The sequence below is a fragment of the Pollicipes pollicipes genome, unplaced genomic scaffold, assembly GCF_011947565.3.
Source record: "Pollicipes pollicipes isolate AB1234 unplaced genomic scaffold, Ppol_2.1 Scaffold_4219;HRSCAF=4965_pilon_pilon_pilon, whole genome shotgun sequence".
In the NCBI taxonomy this organism is placed as follows: domain Eukaryota; kingdom Metazoa; phylum Arthropoda; class Thecostraca; order Pollicipedomorpha; family Pollicipedidae; genus Pollicipes; species Pollicipes pollicipes.
This window is the reverse complement of record NW_023596448.1, coordinates 20,389,158-20,408,526: the sequence shown is the minus strand read 5'-3', so window position 1 is coordinate 20,408,526 and position 19,369 is coordinate 20,389,158. Positions and strand designations below refer to the sequence as shown.

General features: G+C 56.3%; 1 protein-coding gene across 1 annotated transcript; it reads right to left on the bottom strand.

The window, feature by feature from the left end:
• Positions 1-10,305: 10,305 nt before the first annotated feature.
• Positions 10,306-18,928, bottom strand: LOC119094975 (putative abhydrolase domain-containing protein DDB_G0269086). Its single transcript, XM_037217885.1, has 11 exons — positions 18,806-18,928; positions 16,984-17,135; positions 16,173-16,293; positions 15,817-15,852; positions 14,937-15,064; positions 14,493-14,646; positions 14,195-14,353; positions 13,352-13,522; positions 11,728-11,922; positions 10,864-10,920; positions 10,306-10,350 (listed from the first exon to the last, which is right to left on the bottom strand). The coding sequence occupies exons 1-11, from the start codon at positions 18,926-18,928 to the stop codon at positions 10,306-10,308; spliced, it is 1,341 nt and encodes a 446-aa protein (XP_037073780.1).
• Positions 18,929-19,369: the final 441 nt, after the last annotated feature.

Here is a 19,369-nt window from a genome sequence, read left to right as displayed (position 1 = left end):
CAGGATGCTTAAATCATGACCCCCCATTTGCGTTGCTTTGACCCACTTCATGAGATAACTTCATATGCGGGCGTTTTCAGACATCATCTACCGCACGGGAAAAACAAATGACGAAAAAATCGTAGGTCTGTGGTGGCCTTACAAATAAGTGATGATTACGTACTCAGGAAACGATTATTATTGAACAAATTGAAACCAGAAGTGAAAGGTTTAAAAAATCAAACTCATAGCGTTTGTTATCGTACGGAAAGATAAGGCATGATTGGTGTACATTACAGCATGTTGGAGGATCATAATGATGAAATATGTTTATATCGTACCATGCTGCCGGGCACGACGTGCTGCCGCACGACTGGTAGCAGCGTTTGGGTATTTCGATCAGGGACAACCTGGAGGTGGGCCTCTCCGGCGGAATCCACCATTCTGAATACCCAGACTTCGGACACAGGCCGGGCCCGATGATTTCTTGTGCGCTTGGCCCTGGCGACCAACGTTTCGTCGATCTGGACGAACCCATCTGGTCCGCCCGGACGGGCCGGGTGCCGGAGCATGTCGGCAGACATCACCTACGAACAGAAACAAACGGTGCCCGGATTATGTCTGCTCAGAACCAACGGTGTGCATATCTTTGAACGATCGGCCGATAATACCTTGATAAAATCCACCCGCTCAATTATATATGGTCGGCTGTTGTAACAACAAGGCGAGATCAGAGATTTCAGCGACACACTCAATGAAAGAGCCCCAGTGCACAACAGCCCGCTTTCTCCATACATGCAACGTTGTCTAAAGATAGCCCTGGAACACAGCAGTGTTTGGGTATATACTTAATGGAACGTCGCTTACCTCTGGCTATGTTGCGACGAATTGAATTAACGATGTGAATGTTCTCTTATTTGTTGATGAAGTAGAGCATGACATATGGCAACTTTATGTTAATGAAGTTTTTGAAAACTATGCCCCACCTCGCGGAGGAAGTTACTCCAATCCAGCACGGCCTTAAGTGGCACCTCATCTTCCTTCGCGATCTGGTGAGCTGCCATTCTCTGGGAGGAAAAGTATACTAGCAAGACAAGCTGACGCAGCTCTAGGTGTGACTCTTCAAATAACGATCCTTTCCTGAAACTTGCGGTCATTCGGTAGCGCTGTTCCATACAGCGCCACACAACGCCGTCCACTGCCCTGTCTGCGGCCCTCCGCCATATCTGCGCCGCACTTTTCCCAGACCGCTGCGGCTGCCAGAAGATGCCCATTCCTGTGATACAAATAAGACACTGAAGGCTGGAAGGCTGGAAAAGGAGGCTTTTGGTGCCGCTCGCCCAGGAGGTCGATATAGGAATCCTCACGCCGGCACTCGTCTGTTACGCGCTGTTGTTCCCGCATCAGGTTGTCAACGTCCGAGAGAGCGCGTGCGAAAGCTGGCTGCAAGCCGCCAGTGTCACTTCTCCTTATTGTTTGTTTGGTTTTGCTTTTCTTTTTTCGCCGTTCTCGCGGCCGAAGACAGCCATCGTCTACGTCTCTCAGACAGGCGTCGGCGGGCGATGGATCCCAAGACGGTGGTTACATTACTCTTCTTTTCACAGGGCTCGTCGCCACGCTTTCTCCAGGCGTTGCACCGACATTGCCGCCAGCGCAGAGTCCATTTCCTCAAACCATGGCAAGCGTACCACACCAGCGCCACTGCGGCTCTTGCTGTGTTTGATCCCCTTGTACCGCTTCACGACTTACAGTGCCGGCCACCGCTCGCTCTCGCGCCGGCGTAGCAGTGCCGATCAAAAACGCTTTCAAGGGCTTCCCACTTCATTTGATGCCATCTTCATCTTACACACAGATGCAAAATGAGAAGGAAAAACATGAAACAAAAAGAACCAAGAAAAAGCTCTTGTTGGGTAAAAATTTTGCTTTTTTGATCCCCTTGAAGTGACCCAAAAATACACAACAGTGTAACTTTACCTATTTCGCTCTGATATCCCTTGCTCAGATTGCCGTAAGAATGCTTAGCGGAACGGCGTTGAGAAAACATGGGACATCTAATTGATAACCATAACCTCTAAGCCACCACACCTTGGAATTGATTAGGACCTGCATGCTCAGGACTTGGTTGTCACCTGCTCCCATGGACTCATGGTCCAGTCCGAGGTGGAGGAGCACCTCTCATATGAGCGGTATTGGTGCGGAGTCGACCTATTTTGACATATCTCCTGATTTCTCCCGGGGTACTGATCCCGAGACTGGCAATCCTCGAAAAGACCTGGTGCACAGAAGCCGTCCGCGTTGGCGAACTTGGCCTCCGGGAAGTACCGCATCGAACACCGGTGTTGGGTGACCCCTTGGAAGTCTCCAGGTTTCTTCAGGTCAGTCGGCACGGGCTCTCGAAAGGTGTAGTTCCATTGTTCCAGGTCGAGGTGGAAGTACACCCGGTAGTCCCCAAGATGCTGCGAGCGTAGAACAATATGGCCAACAAGCTTCTCGATGTCCGAGCCACTTCGTGTCATGGTCTGCTGGGGGAAGACGAGAAGATGTGGGCGATGTTTTTCTCCAGTTTCGGCGCCATCTGTCCTGCGTCGGAGTGCAGGATGCAGTACACCCGCATGCCCTTATTCTCCACTTACTTCCCTTTCATCGGGTTTGGGTTGTCTCTTTGGGCAGAGATCCTACTCGTCGGCCCGCTGGAGGAGGCAGTTGATGTCGATGTCTTCCTAGCCAGACGCATATTCAATAAGACACTTTGTGTCTGGATCCTGGGGTCTCCGTGTCGAGCACTTTTGGAACTGCTGTATCGTACACCTGCCAGAGCTTGGGAAGCCGATTTGCACAGTTAATGTCCTCGCCATGTCTGTGATGTCAGGGTGGAGAATAGGTTGAAGGCATCTGGTTCCTGTATAAGCTCAGGGCGGCACCACGAACGCCGGACCTCTGGGCCATGATAATACCAGCTCCCGGCGCCGGCGTGCCGTTGGAGTGTCGGTGGTCCGCTCTGCCGTCACTGAGAAGGGGAGGGGGCACAGCGTCAATTCAGATTCATTACCGCACTTAGCGCGGGCGAACTCACCTGGTATCTCAGTTGCTTCGTCCACTAAGTGAGCTTTTTCGTCAGCTCCTGGGCTCTCCTCGGGACTCTTGTCGATTTTTTTTTAGCACTTTTGGGCGAAAAGTCAGTGAGACAGTATGAACAGGAGGAACGGCTCCCCCTTGTCCCGTACCACGCACAGGTCAGTGCCCTCCTCAACCATACCATACTGCTCCTATGAGCTCCTATGAGCTCATGATCCACTCCGAGACGGAAGAACACCATTCAGATGAGTGGCATTGGTGCGGGGTCCACATCTTTTGACATATTTCTTGGTTTCCTCCTGGGTTCTGATCCCAGTACTGGCAATCGTCGAAGAGACCTGGTGCACAGAAGCCGTCCGCGTTGGCGAACGTGGTCTCGGAGAAGTACCGCATCGAACACCGGTGCTGGGTGACCCCTTGGAAGTCGCCAGGTTTCTTTAGGAAGCCAATCAGCACGGGCTCTCTGAAGGTATAATTCCACTGTTCCAGGTCGAGGTTGAAGTAGACCCGGTAGTCCCTAAGATGCCGCGAGCGGAGAGCAAAGTGTTTAACAAGCTTTTCGAGGTTCGAGCCACTTCGTGGCTTGGTTCGCCGAGCGAAGTACGAAAAGATGTGAGCGATGTTTTTCTCCAGCTTCGGCACCATCAGCCTTTCGTCAGGATGCAGGTTCGTCAGGATGCAAGATGCAGTACTCTCGTAGGTTCTCCTTATTCTCCATTTCCTTCTCTTTCATCGGATAAAGGTATCTTTGGGCAGGGCGCCTACTCGTCGGCCGCTGGAAGAGGCTGGCGATGTTGATATCTTCCTAGCTAAACGCGTATTCAGTAAGACACTTTGGGTCTCAATCCTGGGGTCTCTGTGTTGAGAATCTTTCGAACCGCTGTATCGTACACCTGCCAGAGCTTGGGAAGCCGAGTTGCACAGGCCTTGTCCTTCGCCATGTCTAGGACGTCAGGACGGAGAATGGCTTGGGGGCATCTGGTTCCTATGCGAAAGTCATGATATTATCCCGGCCCCGGCGACGTTATGCCGTTGGAGTGTCGGTGGTCCACTGCACCACGGGGAGGGGGGAGGGGGGGGGGGGGGCACTGTCAATCCAGATTCGTGGCCGCACTCTTAGCACAGGCAAACCCACCTGGTATTTCAGTTGCTTCGTTCACTAAACAAGCCTTTTCATTAGCTCCTGGGCTGTCTTCGGGACTCTGGTCGATATATTTTTTCCTGGGCACTTTGAGGCGAAGAGGCAATCGACAGAATGAGTAGGAGCAACGTCTTCTCCTCTTATCGCGCAAGACACATCTCAGCGCCCTCCACAACTAGACCATATTGCAGGTCCTCCAAGTGAAGGCACGGTCTCGGTGCATCTCCGTCCTCCAGCATGACGCGGCTTCACGCGCCGTCCAAGTACCCCAGGAAAACCCTCAGGGATCTTTCCGAAACACCCCATATTTCAGAAGTGCCATACCGCGGTAATATCGCGTATTGCATTTACAACACTTCCCGCAGATTTATGGTGTTGTTCCAGAGTGTTGTTGTATTTATATTCCGCGTTTCTTGGCACAGGTGGGCACCTGCGGTACTCCTGCTCGGCGACCTCACCCTGTGCACTCCCTGGGTTAGTCACAGACTGTTAGGGTCGTCGTCGCTGATGCCACAGCAACGGGACAGACACAAAGCTCAGGGGCAGCGGTGAAAGTTCGGAGTCGATGTGGTAGCCAAGTCACAGCTACGTTTGTGGCAGTAGCCGGAGGTAAAGCAGAAACAAGCGACGCTGTTAAGAAGGCAATCACAGTAGTGGTTCCGCAGCGCGCAACGCCTTTGGGGAAAATACCGCTCGCACTCACACAGACAGTGCCAGGCGTCGGAGAACTCGTGCTTCAAACTGCTGACTTTGTTCAAGACACTCCAGGAGAGGCAAGGGGCGTCCGTCGTGGTCAAAGTCTGGATGGTGCTCCGGGGTGAGGTGCCCTCCAGCCGTTTGTGACGGGCTGGAGGGCGAGGGCGATGCCCCTGGTCTCACTGTGACTCTCATCTGACACGCTGTGGTCGCCGAGTTTGTCTTTCCCATGGGGTCCAGAGGCTACGTCAGAAGAGGCTGGATGGGCCCGGCCGTCGGGGCGTTAGCGTTAGCGGCGAAAGCCACAGCAAACGCTTCCACCTCCCGCGGGGCGGCATCAGGTGAGCTGCCTAGAAGGCCAGCCCGGTCAGTGGGGGAGGTGGTGGTCCGCTATGATTGCTGACTTACTTGCTGTGGCTTGCTCACTGACTTTTTCGAGACCACTTGCGAAACCTGCCGACACAGAGAAAGGAGGAAGGTATACGTGGAGAAATATTGCATTAAATACTATGTATCTATTTAGACACAATGTATTCTAGTTCTTCTGCCATATGAGGTTGTCCTTTACTATGCGTAAAGATTCGCGTGTAGTTACTTACAGAACGCGTCCTCCCGTTCGGGCGTAGGGACAGCGATGGCCAGGCCGGCCACAACCAAATCCATGTCCTGGCCCTATGGCCGGCCGGCTGTCTCGTAGCTCATCGAGCAGGACCATGTCTTCCATGGTTTTCCTTTTGCTGCCGCTCCGGCTGTCATGGCCGCGTACCTTTCGGTACTGTGCTGTCACGTTACGGTATTCGCCCTGTGCCGGCTGGTGTCTGAAAAAGGCTGCATTACCGGCTATAAGCACGCTCAAGATGCGATGCCCAGAATATTCTGCTGACCAGCCATCGATGCTTTAGGGATGTGCATCTAGTGTCTTGCAACCTGTAAACGCACCGGTGACGACACAGTCCTCGGTTACCGTCATGCGTCATTTGCACGAAGACATTTGGATATTGTTCAGATTGTGTGCGTTAGTCATCGGAGATGTTTGCGTCTCTGAATCGGGTGGCTGTTCGCGCCATTTTTGTCGGCTGGAACATTCCATATCTGCGTGTCCGGTGTTTTCAATTTGTATCATGTATTTTGTCGATGGTTGTGGTCCGCTATGATTGCTGGCTTGCTTGCTCTGGCTTGCTCCCTGTGGCTTGCTCCCTGGTGTGCTCCTTGTTCTTCACGGCAACACCAGCTTGCGGATGTTGTCAACACAGAGAGAATGGTATTCATGGAGAACTAATACTTTGAATGTTGGCATTCAGACACAATGTATTGCAACTCTTCTGCCATATCAGCATTTCCTTACCAGCATACATTGACAATCAGAGCACATCTATCTGCTGCAACTCTTGACATGCTCTGCCTATACCCATCGACTAGTGAACTTCCAAAAGCAATCAAGATTTTCATAATCCATGAGCTGATCTTTGGTGTACCCGCTGGACGAAAATAGCAAGTGCATGTCTATGTGCACATATGTCAATGCAGGACAAGGTTTATGGCAGTTTTCTGACTCGTCAGTGAAATTCCATACGGGTCGGTGCCACCGAGGTAAGGGCGATTTAACAAGGCGACGACTTATTCCGCAATGTCTTCTCTTAGATTCCGTGCTTCAAATGCTGCACAGGTCAGAGTGAGTGTCGATAATCTACTGTCCATGTCTGTTTTGGATTTGTTGCTGCAGCTCACGGTTTATCGTTATCTATGTTTCGAGTTCGTAATTTAGCGTTTTCAGATCGCTGCCTGGTCTCAATACACCACGCTCTAGAATTAAGATCCTCTTTTCGAGATGTTCAGACTTTTGTCAAACAGCAGCTCAGCCTTTGCCATGCTGGATCAGCTGCTGAACGACTGACGGACGCCGTACCCAGCTCTGCCCTTCCAGCCGGCTCGGATGGCCGCACCGCCTCCGGCGCGGAGGCGCTCCCGGCCCTGCTCGGCGAGAGGGAGCCGGCCGCCCGGCGGTGCGACCGGTGGCGCGCCATTTCGGAGGCAGAGACCCGTCGTCTTCAACGTTTGCCCCGCCCGCCGTCCGTGCCAGGTGTAGCGTCGGCGAAAGGCGTCTCCTGCGCGCTGTCAAAGTCCGAGGCTGTCATATCCGCTGTGGCCGACCGGTGACGTCACATCGGCCGATCGATGACGTCACGTGTGTGAGTGTGGAGTCCGATTGATGTCGCTGTCCACGGGTCAAGTTACGGGGAGAAGGCTTGCCCGTCAGGTCACGTTCACCAGCGGCTATAGCGCCATGTCACGTCACGGTGAGGCTCAGGTTCGGGACGCTGTCGGCCGCCCGGCTGCGAGAACGACCCGACACCACCAGAGGTCCGCGTGAGCGACCCGACACTACCGGCGGTCTGCGAGGCGACCCGACGCCACCGGCGGTCTGCGAGGCGACCCGACACCACCGGAGGTCCGCGGCGCGACTGGTCTTTTGGAGCTTTATAGGCGTTAAGTCGCATCTCTTCATGTTTGCAATGCCAGGCTGTCGCCCTGCTTTTGGACTTTCGCGGCCCGGGATAGAACGCCGCCGCCATCAGGCTCAGCGAAGGTGATGCAGCGCCGGTGCAACACGCGGCCTTCAATCGCGATGCTGCCACTCTGCCAGGCCTCAGTCGGAACCACACGCTTGATTTGGATTGGTCTCTGGTGTTCATCTCTGCTGCGTTTCGCCGTTGCTCGAGCCGCACCTGAGTAACTTACTGGAGCCCTGACTCACTAGCTCGTAGGACCTGTCCAGGTGGGTTCTCGGAACATTTGAGACATCAGCCGAGACATGTCTGAAGCCATCGCTTTTGTAACATACTCATCTGAAAATGGCTCCACAATCAGGAGCGCTGCAGGCATGGCTTCACAACCGAGAGCGCTGCACGCATGGCTTTACAATCGAGAGCGCTGCAGGCTTGCTGGCGCCCTGTACAAGGGGCCTCGTGGACCCCACTTTCTGTTTGGATGTACCCGTTACCTGAAAATGGCTCTGCAATTGTAAGTATTACAGACTTGCTGGTACTCTCTACAAGGGGCTCACGAGATCCTGCATTTCCTCTTTGGATGGAGCAGTTATCGACTGCTGATGCTATGCTTTGCTTTAACTATGCTTTGTGGCAGCAAAGAAAGAGATCTTCCTCAGTCGGGGAGGCGCCACAGTTACAACATGACCAGGCAACACCCGGTACGACTTCCTGTCGGCGACTGTCAAACACGCACGTTTCTTGCACAGCCCAGGGGCAAGGCTGCCACAGAACTGCAACTCTCCAGTCCGCCATGCAATTGTAGTGCGCGGCCAGAACAGGCCCGCTGGCCTTACACATAATCCAGGGTCGAGAGGCTTCTCCGGGATGCGCTGAGAATGATTCACCTCTAAGTTTCCCAGGCACCATTTAACGTAGCAGTTTACGTAACGTAGCAGTTTAGCAGAAACTTTAGCGGAATTATGGGAGCAGCTCTTCCGAGAATAACGGGCGGGGGGGGGGGGGGAAGGGCTCCGAGCTGTTAAGGTTGGTAAATTGGATGGCTTCGAAATCAACACCTAGCAGAAAGTGACAGTGGATCGATCAACGGCGTTTCGCCTGGCAGACAAGCCGGCGGGTCTGGCCTGATCGGCCACGCTCCTGCAAACGCAGCCGAAGCCCAGCAGTGGCCGCTGTCCCCGTGTGCCTGGAGTTTCAGGGGTGCCGCGCCGGCCCGGCCGCGGAGTTGGGTCGCCGTCCACTGAGCGGGGGCCGGCCTGCAGACGTCGCGAACGCCACCACCATCCAGCTGGCTTCGTGGGCAGGCTGCGACGGCAGCCCGTCGCCAGTCGTGTCTCTGTCTATTCAGGAACTTGTCAGCCGTGTGTGGAATGAGGGACTCGACAGGTTTGTGGTGAACCCTTGAAACAAATGCTTCTCAAACTTCAACCATCTTATTTCGTCCACTTTGCTTTTCACTAAATCGTGTGTTAAAGTAAGCTGGGTAGCGGAGCAGGTCGCATCTTGAAGACTCCAAAGTAAAGACGGACCATTGAAAACAATATCGTCACCGTGGACCCTTGATACGTAATGTAGCGCGCTGTGCGTAAAGGCGAAGCGTTGTGCTTAACGTGATGGCGCACTGTCACCACGCGCTCTCCAACGTGGGGTCGTAATATGACTGAACGCTGTTCCAGTGGGCGTGCGCGGCGAAACACGCGAGCTTCGCCGGAGGAGGTGGCATCGTCTGGGACAGGTTGGAGGCTGGCTGTCCGCTGAGCTGTCAACCGCCGCTGAGCGCTGGGGCGGGCTTCGGTAGTGGATCCTAGGAGGGACTGGTCTGAGCCGTCACCATCGCTGGAGGAGGGACCGGCCTGAGCCGTCACCATCGCTGGAGGAGGGACCGGCCTGATCTGCCACCTTCGCTGGAGGAGGGACCGGCCCGAGCTGCCACCATCGCCGGAGGAGGGACCAGCCTGGGCCGTCACCATCGCTGGAGGAGGGACCGGCCTGATCTGCCACCATCGCTGGAGGAGGGACCGGCCCGAGCTGCCACCATCGCTGGAGGAGGGACCCGCCTGATCCGCCACCACTGGGACACTGACCGACCGAGGACGGCTGGGTGTGGGCCGCTCGCGAGCCGTGCTGGCCTGATGGGCAGGGCCGCAGGTAATCGGTCGGTTGGCTCTCACTGTCACAGACCTCCTGTGCATGTTACAAGTGACGTGCGGCCTGAATATGTGTGAACATGAGCGAGCGCACCCGAACACAGGCTTGTGAGAGTGCCAGTTTTACACCCGCGTGCTTCGGTGATATGGTGCAACGCGTCTATTCCGAGGAACTATGAGAGGTCTGATCAGTTGTCACTTCATGCCCTGTCACATAGACACTGTTCGCCGTGTTGTTGGAGGATGTATTACTTCATGTGCTCATATGACGGACAGAGTAGTGTTTTATCTTCTGAAACGCATATTGGATGCGTTGTGTCTGGATAATACCTGAATACTCAAATGTCCGCCGTGCTCAACCATTGCGAAGTCGGCGCGCCCTGAAACCCCAGTCAACAACAAGCCCTGAGCCACTGTGCCCGACGCGTCCCTGAGCCCATATCACTAATATCCACCCTTGGCCTCGCTTGTATTTCTGTCGGCAGTTGGTGATCAATAAATTGCACACGTTGGGCGTGTTTCATGGCACAGTAGAGAGCCAGCCCGATGCGGAACAGGATATGGCAGTCAGCGCTGTCTCACCGTCATCAAAACACATCACATCCAGAAACTCACCGGTGGCCACAGTCGATTACGTTGTCTCGAAGCATTGCAACAAACCCTGTTCAGCCTAGACACTGACCTACTCGTAACACCCGTTGTGGATAGACTTCATTGCATAGTTCATCATGTAATAATGGCATTGAGTAACCTTGTGAAACTAATGGAACGGCAAGAATATGTCCGCGATTTGGGCTTGGAAGCCCTTATGGCCAACGCGCGATGGAGGTTGACGAGTCGGACACTTGGCATGCACTAGGGCCAATCCATCAAACCCACGGTCTCATGTGGCATACGACGCTCGCAGAGGGGCGCAGTTGACTCACGCAAGCCACCAGCGCGCCGGTGACGTTTGGTAGTCTGTAGCGTAGATGCCCGGCGTCGTCGCCATCCCCCCTGCCAGGACCTCGGGTTCCAGGGCCGGCCAGCGTCCGCCGTTCCTGGCTCATGTCCTCGAGCTGCCGAGCGTCAGCTGGCTGCGCAGCTGGCGCCTCTCGTCCACCAGCAGCTGCTGCTGGTCGGCCAGCTGGGTGGCGGCGGCGGCGCTGAGGCGCAGCTGGCGCTCGGTGCCCTCGGCCCGCAGCAGCAGCTGCTCGTGCTGCCGGCCGTACTGGTAGCAGCGCGACTCAAGCCGTCGCCGCGCCGCCTCCGTCTCGGCCAGCCGCCGCTCCAGCTGGCTGCTGCTCTCGGCCAGCTGCTGCCGGCTGCTCTCGGCTGCTGCCAGCTGCGCGGCGAGCGTTGCGCACTCCGCCTCCAGTCGCTCCACTAGCGCCGCCTGGCGGGGAGACGTGCGACAGTCAGCTGGCTCGCTGAAGCTGGCTCAAGCTGAGTGCTGCACTGCACGGAATGTGAACTCGTAAAATAAACTTATTTTGATGGAAAGCCCGCACTGAAATTTCGTGCACGGTGTCATCCAGCATCAACATGCCAAACAGTATCCGTGCAACATCCGTGCAGCATCCCAAACAGTATCCGTGCAACATCCGTGCAGCATCCCAAACCTGCGGAGCGTGCACAATAAACGCGTGCATCCGAGACCGCACGTCACGCAGAGTTTGGTGTTTTCCTCGTGAGGCGAATTTAGCGACACGCTGCTGAAAGTTAAGCATATTGACTAAACTAGGAAGCCCGCTTATAAACAAGCACATGACAAGACTACACTAGCTTCCCATTTTTTTGTCGTCGTGGGTGAGATAGCGAAAATACTAGATGGAGGCAGCTTGTCAGTTAAGCTAGCAGCTGGTTAAAATATCTAAAGCATAGTTCCACAATGAGAAAGTAAAGTGCGCGGTGCACACAATCCCAAACGAAGCACCTCGCACCAATCTCGAAGCACCTCACAGCACGGCGGCTGCTGCTGAATCAAGGGCATTCACTGCTGATGCGACCGATTTTCGGAGTACGGAGGGAGGAACACTTCAGAAGCCGAGGTGGGCACTGCTACCTAAAACGGTGTTAGTCTGCGCGGAACTAAGCGAATCGGTCATCTTACGGCATCTACACCGGGTGACAAAACACAATCTCGTGGAAATAACAGAACAGTCTTTCCACGGCCCGTTCAGAGGCTTAGTCGTCACCTGACCTGCGACTCCAGCATCGTCTCCAGCTGCTCGGCGCGGGTGTCGCTCTGGGCGCGGACCTGCGCCACGGCCTTCAGCAGCTGCTGCTCCCGCGTCTCCAGCTGCTGCGTCAGCGTCTTGACGTCGTCGACGCGACCGCGCTCGGCCGCCTGCCGGTCCAGCTGCTCGCCGGACGTCCGCCGCTCCAGCATGTTCACCTGAGGGGCGAGGGCAGACCACGCTGAGGGTTGCCGACCGACTTCGCCAAACAGCACCACCGGGCCATGGGCCAGCACTGGAGCGTGAGTATGCCCTGGATCGCTGAGGAATGCTCGCCAAACCTCGTCAAGCTGTGAATTAGAAGTGATACAGGGCTGCAGCACTCGTGCGCCCCGAGTAGATACTGTGGCGGGCTGGTGTTGCGGTCCCCTACAGCCTCAGAGCTGCTGAACGAGTGTAGCAGTGGACCATGCCCCGGGGCCGTGTGTCAGCATGTAAGGCGAGTGGGGCGATGACTCATGTCTGGGTGAGAACAATCACGGCTCGGGGCGGTGCGTCACGGTGGCGCCGGCCAGTCGCTCGCAGATCGTGTTGCGGGAACGAGCCTTGGAACGAGTACAAGAGGTGCTGCTCGGGCGCGTGGGGGGAGTCTCTCTCTGTCGGCGTTGTGTGCGGCAGCTCGCCGGTGTGTGTGGGGTGGTCCAACCGAGATGTGACCACCGAATACAACGAGGTCACCCTGTCGCATGAGGAGAACCACGACACGGTTTGGACGCAACTGGACAGCGGTTGGACCCCAGCCAAACCAGTCGTGCAACTGCCGAGAGGAAGACTTGCGACGGTTGGAACCGATGGATAAATAGATCGATGAAACCCATCTAATGGCTCACCATCCCAACTACTCCAAATGCCTGCAATCAGATCACTACGACCCGAAGGAAGTCGTTGGGGATACGGTGTGCTTGCAAGCTGGCGCAATGATCAAACCACCCAACACATGGCGTTGTGTTCTCACATCAAACATCAACTTTTCGCGGCGAACAAACATTATGTGTCGCCCCGTTCTGTACGTGTGTTCGTGATGTCCTTCGTCAGAGTGGCCAAGTTTTCGGGGTGTGGTGCGCCCGCGTGGCCTGCCAACCCCTCCTTGGACAATAGTATCGCCAACTGTCAGCGGATCATTGTCGGGGGCTCGGAAGCAAAATTATGTGTGCTGCCAGATCAACAGCCTTGCAACATATCAAAAGATATCGGAGACACAAAATCACTTATGCCGACGGTTCCAAAGCGGACACGGGCGTCTGCTCCGCCTTTGGGTGAGGCCACGCTACGTCATCTTTAAGCTGCTCACCTGCTCCTGCAGCTGGACCCTGTCCCGGTGAGAGTCGCTCACCTGCTCCTGCAGCTGAACCCTATCTCAGTGGGAGTCGCTCACCTGCTCCTGCAGCTGAACCCTGTCCCGGTGAGAGTCGCTCGCCCGCTCCTGCAGCTGGACCCTGTCCCAGTGGGAGTCGCTCACCTGCTCCTGCCCGTAGCTGGACTCTGTCCCGTGGGAGTCGCTCACCTATTCCTCTAGCTGAACCCTGTCCTGGTGGAGTCGCTCACCTGCTCCTGCAGCTAAGCCCTGTGTCGGTGGGAGTCGCTCACCTGCTCCTGCAGCTGGACCCTGTCCCGTTGGGCGGTGCTGAGCGCGCTCTCCGCCAAGGCCAGCTGTTTGCGGAGAGACGCCCGCTCAGCCTGCAGCGTCTCCGTCTCTCCCCGTCTCTCCTGTTCGGCCCGCTCTGCCGCCGATTTCACGGTCTCCAGCTGCGCCTCTGCCTATTGACCAGACCCGATCCAAGGTGACCAATCGCAACACGGTAAAATGTCTGCCGTTTATGGCGTGAGCAGGCACTCAACCGACCACTTCATGGAAATCTGGTGGGGCAACCAATCACCGAGTTATCATTTGGTACAGCAGCTAATCGCTGCACGACCGGGCCACACAGTGGCAGCAAAGCAGAGCAGTGTTCTCTTTTTGATACAGAATGAAACCGAATGTTTGTTGAAAGATCAAACCCAAACATTTTGCGTGGAAGAATTTTGGAAACGACGAAAAAAATTCAAGCGTTTTTGTTTTGTTTTCATATTGCGGAGGTAAATGGCTGGATGCAGCCGAAAAGGGGGGTGGGTGGGGGTGGTAACAGGTTCTGGGAGTAAGTTAGGCCAACCTTATTGGCCACGCCCCTCCCTAACCAACCAATTTTAGGAAATGGCACCCTGTGTGCAACTACAAATCACCGAATGTCTTCGAAATTACGAGCGTGATTTTTGTTTTGCTTTGTCTTGCTCTGAGTGAGCCGAATTACCATGGTGGGTACATTACGACGGTATTGTGGGTATTTCTTACTTGACAGTTTACTGGTGTTAGTTTACATAAACAACTCATCCCTGGTCAGAGGTCTTTGGAAGGGTAAAGCTGTCTTTCCACAGTACTTCCCTACGACTTACATTCACGCGTCGCCGCTGCTCCTGCGCTAGTTCCTGCTGCTGCCGCGCGGCGGCGCGCTCGGCGTCGAGCCTGGCCTCATCGGTGGCCTGCTGCTGCGCCTGGACGGCGCCGCGCAGCTCCTGCTCCAGACGCTGCCACTGCTGTCGCTCCGCCTCCAGCTGCCAGCGGACGGCACCAGCGGTGTCGGTGTCATCATGTCTGCATCGGACCATCGGACAGCGGATGGAGCCGCCTGACCTGGGTCAGCACGGGCCGGCAGTGACCTGGCCCAGAGCGGGGTACGGACGGCTGGCTGACCTGGCCCAGTTTTTCGGTGAGCTCCTCCAGCTGGGCCCGCAGCCGGTCGAAGCTGGCCTGCACAGAGCGCTCGGCCTCCTCCCGGGCCGCCGCCACCCTGCGCTCCTGGTCTGCGATCAGGCGCTCCTGCCGCTCCTGCTGACTCGCCTGCTCCCTGCGGATGCGCGCAAGGAGCCAACGGTCAGCCACCAGGCCGGCCATGTATAAACACCAAACCTGTGCACGGTACTTCGGAACACCAAACCGACAAAGGCTGGCAAACTGTGCCTGAGGCTCTTTTAAATGCGCTGTAGTGTTGGTGCGTGGGAGAAAATGCTGATGCATTCTGTTCCATACACGCCATCAAGAGATGAAAGATTTAAACACAGAGGTGTTTGTGCGTTATGGCCATGCGAGCACGGCACCACTTCAAGATGTGGCGTTGTCCCCTCCCCGGTGGCGCACCTTCTGAGCACCTCTGCCGCGTGCTCGGCCTCAGCCTTCTCCAGCTGAGCCTGCTCCGACAGCCGCACGCTCTGCGACACCTTCTCCAACGCATCCTCCTCCCGTCTCTGCAGCTCACTGACTCGGCTCTGCACGCAACAGGCACGCCAGCATCAAACACCACATGAAGCACCCCACTCCCATCTTTGCAGATCTCTGAAGTGGCTTGGCAAGCAATCGACACTTTTTGACTTTTTCATTCGCGCGACCACGCTCCAGTCGTCATCACGCAGCAAACATGACGGCAGGTGCTGAAGAAGGAGCTCACCGGGCGTTATCAGCACACGTCGGGGAAAGCTTCCATTAACCAGAAAGGGATATACAACCGTCGGCCCTTGAGAAAGCCGCACGTACAGCCTTAAAGTTAGCCCTCTGAAAGTTACTATGTCAATGCAATGACCTGACCGATATTGCCGTTGTGCGGATCTGTACACAGTGTCAGTGTGGCCCGTGTTTCAGTGTCTCGGTGTTGCAGTGACGCCGTACGTGTCTGTGCTGACCTTGCACTCTGCCTGACCTGACCTGCAGTCTGTCTGACCGTCTGAACTGGCTAACAGTTTGTCTAGCCGCCTGGCCTGACTTGCACTCTGTCTGACCGTTTGACCCAACCTGCAGTCTGTCTGACCACTTGACCTGACCTGCAGTCTGTCTGACCACCTGGCCTGACCTGCAGTCTGTCTGGCCGCCTGATCTGACCTGCAGTCTGTCTGACCGCCTGACCTGATCCGCAGCCTGTCTTACCACCTGACCTGACCTGCAGCCTGTCTGACCGTCTAAACTGATTTGCAGTCTGTTTGACCGCCTGACCTGACCTGCGATCTTTCTCACCGCCTGAACTGACCTGCAGCGTGCCGAGGGCCTCGGTCAGCTGCTGCCGCTCGGCCAGCTGGCGCTGCTGCTGCTGCTGGTACGGCCCGGCCCGCCACTGCTCGTGCTCGCGCACCACCGCCGCCAGCCGGGCCGCCTCGGCTCGGCACCGCTCCAGCTCCGCCGGCTCCGCTGCTGGCTCCGGCTCCGGCTCCGTTGCCGGCTCCGGCTCCGGCTGCGGCTCCGGCTGCGGCCGGGGCGGGCGGGCGCCGGGCGCCGGCGCGTCACCGCCGGTGGGAGCGGCCGGAGCGCGAGGCGAGCCGCTCGGCCCGACGGCAGCGGCCAGCCGGGTCCGCGTCCTGCCGACGGCGGCAGCCGGCCGACGCTTACTCGGCGGGCGGTGGACAGCCAGACGGTGGACAGGAGCAGACCGACCTCGGACAGCGGACAGCGGCCGGCGCTCGCCAAGGTGGCGAACATCGTCTGACTAATATCTGACATCATCTGACATCTGGCATCATCATCTGACAACGGACATGGGGCGATTGACACTCCGACCTATACATTCAGTATCAGAGCGTGTAGCCTAAACACTCAACGAGGATTTTTGAGAGCAGTGAAGCAGACAAAGAGGTTGGGGCACATAGCCATCCCCCTAGGTTCCGAGGGTCCTGAATGGCGCCTCGGGACTGATGATCAAGGGCCGAGATGGATGCTCGAAGGCTGTATTAACGGGCCAGGATCGTGGGGGCAAGCCTTCAAATGCCAATCAGAGGGTTTTTTGCGCCGAACGGGGGCCTCCTCATTTGATGTGAGCCTTTGCATCCGTCAGGTATCACTAGTACCGAACAGTCTGCTCTGTGGTGGTCTGGGCCTGTGAGGCAGTATTCAAAGTAGGGATAAGGCCCAGGCGCGCGATTTACATTGGTCGGGTCACTGAGCCACTGCGAGACTTTTTGTCGGTCGGGGGACGACGAAAGGGCATCCAGCCAAGCGCACGCAGCAGCCACCATATAGGTATCAATCGACTAACAAGGCCACAGCGCCCCATAGGCCTTCAGCAACCCACTCAACCACGCCCAGGTTTGTCCGTGGCCTGTGGGAACCCTGGTGAGGTCACGCCCTCTGGCCAATCGGCACGCCTGCATCTCTGCCCGATGGCAACCGCCACCTCCCCTTCCCCTCCCCAGCCGATACAGACCTGCGCTCTTCGGCCAGTGTCCTGTTCTCGAAGACCAGCTCCTGCACCTGCTGCTGCATCTCGTCCATCATGTCCCTCAGCAGCTGGTTCTCGTGCTGCAGCTGGTCGACCAGCTGCTCCTGACTGCGGGCCAGCTGCCCCAGCTGGCGCTCCTGCCGACAGCGGCCGCCAGCACTCGGCATGTTGGGCGGAGGCAACAGGTAGCCGTAGGTTGGGAGGTCAGTCGGGGGCAACGGGTAGCCCAAGGCTTGGAGGTCAGTCAGAGGCAGCATGTAGCCCTAGGCTTAGAGGCCATTCGGAGGTAACATGTATCCCTAGGCTTGGAGGTCAGTCAGAGGCAACAGGTGGCCGTGGGCTTGGAGGTCAGTCGGAGGCAACAGGTAGCCCAAGGCTTGGAGGTCAGTCGGAGGCAACAGGTAGCCCAAGGCTTGGAGGTCAGTCGGAGGCAACAGACAGCCCTAAGCTTGGAGGTCAGTCGGAGGCAACAGGCAGCCCTAGGCTTGGAGGTCAGGAGGAGGCAGCAGCAGCACCGGGTTCGAAGGTCAGGGACGAACAGAGCCCACCGCTAGAGGTCAGACTAAGCAACTGACCTACTGACTGATCAAGAATGACACATGACATGGGTGCTTTGAATGTGCTTGACCGTCAAAGTCGCTACCATGCCATTCCCTAAAATGATCCACATTTTACGGAACGGCATAGTGATCTCTGTTTCTCATGGATAGATGAACTGGCTCTGGAAGTGAACATCGCCTGTCAAACACAGATCTCCCTGACCGCAAAGTTTCAGAGTCACTTATCCGCGTGGGAAGTCCAGAGTTGAACAGGAACTCAGCGTCGTGGTATGTTTTGTAACTGTCTTCCGTCCTTTCCGTCACGTCGACGCTACCTGTGTTGAACTGCATCTGTTGTGCTATTTTCACCATGTCAGTGTTTGCGGTGTATTCTATATGTTAAAATAGGTGTTCGCATGCCTGTTCAAAATACGTTACTTGGATTAGTGATGTCTGAAAGATGTTTCAGGATGTGATAGTGCAAATATTCAAATGCGTTGGAAGCATCTCCTATACTGTTGGCTACAGTACTTTTATATGTTTGAAAGTGACCAGTAGTTAACATTATATTTAAGTTAACTTAAACCTTCCTTTTTTACATCACTAAGAAGAAACCGCTGTCAAACGATCAACATCTTAACTATTATGTTCCTGGCAACAGCGCCGAAACAAGTAACCAAAAAGAGCTGTTATCCAAACCAAGCCCAAACGTTATCCTTAGCCACAGCGAGGGTCTGGAGCCCTGGTCAATAATGGTCTGCTCTAAGCGGCCTTCTTACCTTGCTGCCGTCGGCGATCAGTAGTTGGCTGGTGCTGGTGCCCGCGTCAGCCGCCTCCGTCTCCCTCAGAGCCGGAGGAACTCGCCCGGCGCCGGGCAGCAGGGGAGACACCGCCCCAGTTCTGGGCCGCGGGGAGGGCGGAGCCAGCGCCGGAGCCAGCGCCGGAGCCGGAGCCGGAGCCGACAGTGACACTGACAGACGCGGCGGAGCCGGCGGCGGGGGCAGGGGCGGCTCCAGCACCGTCCGCGGTCGAGCAGACGCCTGCACCGTCACACCCAGCGTAGCAATGTCCACATGGGCGCGCCGATGGTCGACGTCTGGCACCACCTGCTGCCAGCCGCCCGGCGGAAGCGCGAGACGCCGGGCGGCAGGTCTCCGGAACCCCACGTCCGGCTCGGAGGCGCCGCGCCGGTCTTGGCGGACGGCGGCTTCGGGAGCCGGCTCCCGGGCGCCGGCGCGGTCGGCCGCTCCGCCGGAGCTGGAGCCGGCCCCCGGCTCGGAGCCGCCGTAGCTGCCGCTGTCGTACTCCTGCAGCAGGAACCGCAGCCGGCCCAACGCCTCCGTGTACTTGGCGTCGGCGTAGTTGGGTAAGTGCACGCGCGGAGCACTCATGTTAACGGCTCTTTAGTCGGTAGTTGCCTGCAGTGAAAATGGTAATTAGCAGACGGAAACCATCTGGAACAAGGATTGCGCAGGAGTTACAACGGAAATTTTTCAAGCTGCACGTGGCGCAGCGCGTGTGACAACTCTGTTTGATTTATGGCAATACATGCACGGTTTGCAATGCGCATCTGTTCGCTTGTATCTGTAACGAAGCTCGTGCTGTGTGATTATTCGATCCTCCCAGTAAGGCGGGTCATCTAGCGCCCAGAGGTAGTGCTTTACCGTTGACAGCATACGTTCGACAGCAAAGACATACGTACCTTGGTCAAAGTAAGGCACAATTACATTGTTTCCATCCTTGATTTATTAAGACAGTCACCGCGGTTTTCTCCTTCCAATCCATTTCGTTATAGGGTCTGCGTTCCGATTCAGCTAGCAGTGTGGGGTGGT